This window comes from Anarrhichthys ocellatus, unplaced genomic scaffold (assembly GCF_004355925.1).
Source record: "Anarrhichthys ocellatus isolate YVR2014 unplaced genomic scaffold, GSC_Weel_1.0 scaffold72, whole genome shotgun sequence".
NCBI classification, from domain to species: domain Eukaryota; kingdom Metazoa; phylum Chordata; class Actinopteri; order Perciformes; family Anarhichadidae; genus Anarrhichthys; species Anarrhichthys ocellatus.
This window is the reverse complement of record NW_022280102.1, coordinates 354,396-361,761: the sequence shown is the minus strand read 5'-3', so window position 1 is coordinate 361,761 and position 7,366 is coordinate 354,396. Positions and strand designations below refer to the sequence as shown.

At 43.3% G+C, this 7,366-nt stretch overlaps 2 protein-coding genes across 2 annotated transcripts in view; one reads left to right on the top strand and one right to left on the bottom strand.

Moving 5' to 3' along the window:
• nxn (nucleoredoxin) overlaps positions 1-5,490 on the top strand; it is a 53,271-nt gene extending 47,781 nt beyond the window's left edge. The window contains exon 8 of the mRNA XM_031873472.1: positions 4,812-5,490. Coding sequence (XP_031729332.1) covers positions 4,812-4,994 — 183 coding nt within the window. The 3' untranslated portion in view covers positions 4,995-5,490. The remainder of the gene's footprint in view (positions 1-4,811) is intronic.
• Positions 5,491-6,589: 1,099 nt separating this feature from the next.
• The window catches only part of mrm3a (mitochondrial rRNA methyltransferase 3a), a 2,283-nt gene continuing 1,506 nt past the window's right edge, over positions 6,590-7,366 (bottom strand). Inside the window, exon 4 of the mRNA XM_031873471.1 lies at positions 6,590-7,305. Within this exon, the coding sequence (XP_031729331.1) occupies positions 6,710-7,305 (596 nt within the window). The 3' untranslated portion in view covers positions 6,590-6,709. The remainder of the gene's footprint in view (positions 7,306-7,366) is intronic.

Here is a 7,366-nt window from a genome sequence, read left to right as displayed (position 1 = left end):
TGTGTGTGTGTGTGTGTGTGTGTGTGTGTGTGTGTGTGTGTGTGTGTTCAAGGCCGCTCGTCAGCCTTGAAATGCCCCTGACATGCACACACAGAACAAGAAATGCTTACAGAGTTGACATGATAGTGTTTCGTGTTCATTGTCTGTGTGCCAATATTTATTTGACCTAACACAAAGATGCATTGTTGCACTGGAGCTCGAAGCGATTCAGAAGTCTTAAGTTTGCTTTGTTTCCCTTGTGGAGCGCATGCGAAGGCAGATATTTTTACATCCAACGCAGTGCAGGTATAATTTCCTGGCTTTTGCTCAACCGGCTATGAAATCACCAGGTTTCACTTCCAGATCGGATTCAGGGTCCGATATCACTTCCCGTTTGAGGCGCTCAGAGAGTGGAGCTTCCAGGCTCTGGGCTCAGACTCCTGCTCCTTCGGCCCGGGTTAACCGTGGTAGTCGCACGCTCCTTGCCAGGCCAGCTGCTGGGTTTTCTGTGTCCATGAGACGGCGGTATGTTGGCAGTCTCTGAGGGGGGGGAGGACAGGCGGAGCAGAATGACACAAGATCTTCTTACCCTGCTGAAAAAAAACATACGCCACAGAGTAGTATACTAACGATGTAAACGCAGAATGAAAGATCTTTTCTTCTTCCATCGCTGCTGTGTACTGGCCTTTGCATGCAAAATGTACTCTCGTGGTATTATCTAGTCATTTTACAATTTCAACAGTTTTTTTGTCAAAGAAATAAACGGTAGTGCAGTTTTAACATTTGCATCAGCAGGAATGCAAACAGAAACAACAAAAACTATTCTCAAGGTAAATAACTTGGCCGCCGTCTTAACATTAAACATTCGACATCAGGAAAACATTGCAGATCAACTTTGTCTATGTTTGAGCACCATGATGCAAACACAGAGTCCGCCTCCTCTCGTCCCACCACCAGAGTCCTGCGCTCTGTCCTGTCATCAGCCTTTCAAGTGCAGCTTGATCCGTGATGCTGCAATAGTGCCAGTGATGTTTTTCTTTTCAGGTTTCTAATGCTTGATTTTGTGCGTAAAGCTCAATAAATATATGTTTTTAGCTCTGCTAGCGGCGTGGCTTTAGGAATGCCAATATGGTCATTCTATCTACTGCTTTAGTTCAAAGTGAAATGTCTCAACAACTATTAGATGGTTGAAGTGATCTGTAGATCTTGTAGAGACACTCATGGTCCCCAGAGGATGATGCCTGCTGTGTCTGGTGATCCTCTAACTATTCGTCTAGCGCCAGCATGAGGTTCACGTTTGTGGTTTTGATTGCAATTGTTCAACAACTATCTGATGGATTGCAATAATATTTGGTACATACATTCATAGTGCCCAGGTGACGAATCCTAATGACTTTGGAGATACCCCGAGTTCTACTCTAATCGTCTCTTTTTAAGCAAGAATTTGATTGGTCCAGGCTCACAAATGTGAAAATGTGCTGCTTTACTTTGTCTTACATTACTGTAGTTTGTATATTTGAGAGTTTTGGACTATTGTGATGTCCATTTTCCATTGTTTTCTAATGCTTTATTGACCAAACAATTAATCAAGGAAATAATTTGTCAATTATTCGATAATGAAAACAATTGTCAGTTGCAACACTATTTACATTTCTGGTTGTGAGTGAAATGTCTCTACAGCTATAACATGAATAAAGTGAAAGGGGATGGAGACATTCATGCCCCGCTCAGGATGAGTTGTAATAACTTGGTGACCCAGTAACATGTTGGCAGGCGCCATCATTGGGTCAGAATTGTTCAATGCTACCAAATACCTGCAAACCTAAATATGTGTTTAGTGCCGATTAGCAAATGTTAGCATATTTAGTTTAGCATTGGCAACACGCTAAACTAAATGATGTGGACAAGGTAAATATTCTACCTGTACAGCCTTACAGCGACATTTAGTGTTCAATTATAAACACATTGAATATATATATATATATCTCTCTCTCTCTCGATCGTTGTGCAATTGCTGTTGGGAATATCCACAATTTCACAATCATGCCTTTCCCTTAAGACATCAAAGCTGGCCAGTGAGATGGACGCTGCCCCGGCTCAGAGGCCAGTGGGGAGGTTTGTTCATCATTATCAGTTCGGGGCTTATCAGCCGGCCATCGTCTGTGAAATGCCACGGCGCATCAATAATCATAATAAGCCTGACACGGCCCAGCAGGTTCCACACACGGTAAACACACGCTGAGCCTTATCACAGCTGTGAGTGTGGGCTGGAGCAGAGAGGCCCTTTGTCTTTTTTGTTCTGAGCGGAGCAGCAGAGGGCGGGGGGGTGGGGGGGCCTCTGGAATGGCTGCACCTCACGAGAAGCAGTTTACACAAGCAGGGAAGGCACACAAAAGAAGATGCATGACTTCCTACGGAGGCGAAGACTGACTCAGAGATTACATCTTCCCATATCGTCCAGGCATGGAAAGGCCACAGTGACAGATTGTGGAATTCCTCTCTTTGTGGTTTCCTTACACTGTGTGCCCAGATCATCTATAATCTACACTTAGTATGGCTGCAATGGAGCATGCAAGGCAAAGCCTCCATTTGTAGGTCGGACAATCAAGCAGTATTTCACTCGTAACGACATTGTTTTAGTGACGGATTACATCTGTGAGTATTAAGTGACCAATGTATGGTGATTTGTGGCGTAATAAAATGGGCTCCATTCAGAGGAAGTTAGCTGCCTGACTGCTACTCATCTGTTCCATCTGTTCGCAGTTCGGCAAAGAAGAGGTCACAGACTTCATCTTGGCACGCTTTTCCTTTTTAGGTAGCAGCACAAGTCGAGCTATTCAACGAGAAGTCTGATGGGTGATTGTGTGGTTTGATCCATTTGGCAGGAATAGCTGCGGATTGTCTGATAGCAGGGAAGACGCAACAAATAGCATAAGCGTTGTATGTAGCAGGAAATCCATCCGAAGTCGCTTTGTCTTTTGACTTTGTTTTGACAAAACTCACACTGGCACATAAATCAGTAACAGTATTAACATCATAGGCGCTGCCTCCATGAGAAGCCCAATTCTTTGTTGCAGTGCCACCCTCTGGCCTTTTCATGTTAGTTTTGCATTTTCAACATAATCTTTTCCATGTGAAACTGATCTGTAATCTTTGCGAGTCTCCCGCTGAGCCAGCAAACTAAGCCGAGGGGAAATCAGGTCATGCCGTCATGAAAGACTCAAGTGAGAGTAGCTGTGCACATCTAACTAAGTGAACCGTGTGACCTCACAAAGCACAACACCTGAAATCCCTTTGACTTAGGGGAAGGTATGGCGAGAATAATGGATCCCTGTCATGGTGGGAATGCCGATTCCAGAAGCACTCCCGGCTGGAACTGAAGCTGGATTACGAAAGGGTGGGATTTCTTATTCAGTCTCAATAATTAATGGCCCTTTCAAGCTTGTTTGAAAGTTGCTGCCTGCCCGCCTGCTGCTGATTCATTCTGTTACCTGGGGCGACAGGGGTTGTAATCCTGACTTGTTAAAGGGTGACATCAAGCCTCAGGCAGAAAATGGGTGAAGCCCTTTCAAAATACCTGCAAAGGGAAAATAAAAGTTGAATGCCCTCCAAATCCTGCAGCAATCTATTTGTAACATATTCCTTCACACCACTGCACTGCTCTCTCTCGCTCTCTCCTGCACACATGTAACATTCAGAGGTCTTGTGATGACACTTATATCTGATGCGAGTGAGCTTTTGAAACAGGAGGGATGTTGTTGGACCCCCACGTGGCTCCTTCCTGTCTTACCACACAGCAGGATGTGTGGCTAAGCACCAACGCTCTGGTCTCTCTGGGCCGCCTGCCTGCAGGAAGACGGCAGAGAGTTTCATATTCTCTTTCAAGGGGTGTGCATTAATGAAGATTGTGCCAGGCAGTTCTGAATTTATATGGTTTGATTATATCGTGGTGTAGTTCAAGTCATGGGTGCTGCCCGAGTTGCCAAAAGCAAGTCTGAACTGATGAGCAGCAGATAAATGTGTAATTTAGAGTCTTCTCTCTTGGAACCGATCCAGCGTTTGACTTGCCTGTTTGTCGAAGTAATTCAAATGCCTACAGATTATGAGGCAAGGGCCCATACAAAAGCTGAACGTTACCCCCACAGAGTTTCATCATGCTGTAGATGAGGATGTCTCAACGAATGGTTCCCAGTATTCTTTTTCTTGTGAAAGAGGCCTGAAAAGTCAAACTGTCCAGAAATTTACAAGAAAACATTCCAAGCTAAGAAATGTGATCATGCAAAAATGTGGAATTCCTGCACACTGTCTGCTCTGCTATGTTGCATTTCCAATAAACTTTCAATATTTTGTTCTATGTACTTAGAGATCACAGTGTGCAGGGATTCAGTGCTTTCTTTTTAGAGGAAAAAAAAGTTTAAATGGTCAACTATTTTCTTCTTGTCCTCTTTGTCATCTTCTCAGCCCTTAAATGCATGTTACAACCCCTTGGCCGGTCTCCACCCCCACTTCGGGAACAAACTACAGGACATTATACACAATGTTAAAGGAAACTTTATCAGGAAACCTATGAAAGCAAATCTATTTTGTAGTCGAACATTTTTGGATTGTTTCACAAATTTTCATTAGGCTTACTGAAGCCAAAGTATTGGCAGATAAAATTCAGCAAAAAGAAAAATGTAATTAAGAAATCCCTACTTTTTGGACTTTCCAACAAGACATGTAAATGCATTACCTAAATTAGAGGCCTTGTTTCCATGAATGTAAGGCACTTTGACATCATGTACTATTGCACCTAATCACTGTATTTTTTTTTTTTCTCTCTCTCACCACAGGATGACATGAGTGACTCTCTGCGGGACTACACTAACCTCCCCGAAGCAGCACCTCTGCTCACCATCCTGGACATGTCGGCTCGCGCCAAGTATGTACGCGACGTAGAGGAGATCACGCCGGCCGTAGTGGAGCAATTTGTCGGCGACTTCTTGGCTGAAAAGCTCAAACCAGAGCCCATTTAAAGAGGAAGTCCAAATATAAACCGGACACGCTATATGGGACTCACTCCATCATCGAACCCTGACCTGTTGCGACTCCCCCCTCGCCTTTCCCATCCTCGTACTATCTCTCCCACCTCCCCTCTGACTTTGTCAGACAGTTAGAGAGATGTCTCACTTTTTACTGACATTTTAACTTTTTTTTTTTTTTTTTAGACATGTTCTCTTTTCACGGAGTCCTCTTTTTCTCCTGTGGTGCCTTGCATTGATGATAGTCCCTACAGTAATATATATGGAGATTCTGTTGGTTCTTTTTTTTTTTTTTTTTTTGCCTCAAGAAAAGTATGTGTATTTTATTTTTTTCACTCAATAGTATTTCCGAACTCTAGAGAAACCCAGAGAATTACCCAGTGGACCTACTTATTCAGCTGATTCTTTGCCTTCTGTTTTGTCTGTGAGATCCTTGTTACTTCTGGTTTCTGAATGATGTTGAGAAACAATAAAATGCATTTTTACAGTTGTAGTTCACATGTAGTTCAAAAATGCTCAACCTCAGTTGGATGTAGCCGTAAGCCTTTCTGGCATTTAAATAAAAACACAGGTGCACATACAGTAAAGATCACATTAGACTTGCTTGTAACAGACTGATATTTGAAAAACCCCTGTGTCTTGTGTGTGTGTGTGTGTGTTATGTGAGTGAAAGTCATCTCTTGCCAGTTGTTAATGGTGGTTCTCATCTCAGTCATTATGAGGACTTTCTGTGAAGGTCCCATAATGAAAAGACCAGGTTGTTTCTGAAGGCACAGGAATGGCGTTTGAAAAGTGTTGAATGTAGAAATCCCTGTATTCTGTTGCTTCAGTCATTACTTCTCGCACCCATTAAAATTCACTGGCAAGCACAAAGTTTTGCTCCTTTTAGGTTCCGACAATAAAGTTAGCTCTCGGATATGTAAAACGCAATGAATCACCAGTTCCTTTGTTAGAAGTACTCAAATAATGGGCGAACACAAATGCTGCATTTATTATGGAAGACGGTATGCAGATCATTTCTGTTAATGCAGACTCCAGGTGGGATGAAGTTTAGTGACTTCAGCATATTTGCATAGGCTGCAGAACTAGGATGGACTTGTCTCGGCCTTGTCCTTACTAGAATTATGCCTCAAGTGCATCTATTTAAAGCTCTCAGGAAATGATAGGGAGGCGTAAGAAATGGAGTTTTGTAAAGGGAGGGGAGCATAGTCTGGCTTTTTTCAATGAGCAGGAAGAGTCATTTAACTTCTCCTAATCCCAGATTTATCTGTTTTCCCTAGTGAGATTTATTGTGTATTAAATATTTTCCTGTTATCTATGGTAGTGCACTCACACATTGGTTTTGGGCTGACAGTTGGATGAAATAAGGAATTTGAAGATGCTACCCTGGGCTCGAAGAAATTGTAATGACCAGTTTTAACAACTTGATCACATTTTCCAGACAAATTGATGAAACAAGTCAAATTTGTAAATTAATGGAAAATAAAAAATTCCTGGATGCATCCCTAAAAAAAAAAACCTGTGAAAAAGCCAAACGAGGCATAAATTCACTTGGCATGAAATCAGACAATCATTTCACAAATCCCCGATTGAAATTCAGTGTTTTATTCAGGACAGGATGTAGAACGGAAATTTAAATAATTCAGTTCAGTCTGTAGTGATAATGATAAATACACACCGAAGACACACACTGGTATTACGAGCAAACATCATGAAAACTGCTCCTCTGCTTTAGATTTCCATTTCCCTCCAGGTGTCTGCATCAGTTTCAACAGTTGCTTCCTGCCCTCAAATAAAAGGATGCTGGCAGCCATGGCTGAATTCAAGCTGTCCACCAAAGGAGCGACGGGAATGAAGAGCCTGCGACCGGTGGTCTTCTCAGCCAGCTGGACTGCTTCTACACTCAGACCATGCGTCTCTCCACCGATCACAAGAGCAGTGGGACTCTGTGCCCAGCTCTCATGGTACGGCTGTGAGTCCACTCTGGGAAGTGAAAGTCCCCCATCCTCACAGTCTGAGTCCGAATCAGAATCGTATTCCTCGTAGCGCATGTTGTTGCGATTAGGCTTTGTGCTGACCCAGCCATAGTCTCCCGCTTTGGAGGGTTTATGAGATGCGTTTACTTGCGAGTCCTCCGTTTCTCTGCTTCTGTCGGTGCCACAGCTGCTGTCAGCCACATGGACAGTGACAGGTTTAGGGAGATGTTTCTCCACATCGTCCCAGTCCAAGCTGGGATAGATGGGTAGGCGGAAATGGGCGCCCATTGCTGCACGCAGAACTTTAGGCTCCCAAGCGTCAACACAACCTGGGGGGGGGGGGGGGGGGGAAAAAAAAAAAAGATAAAAAAAAAAAAAAAAAAAAAAAAA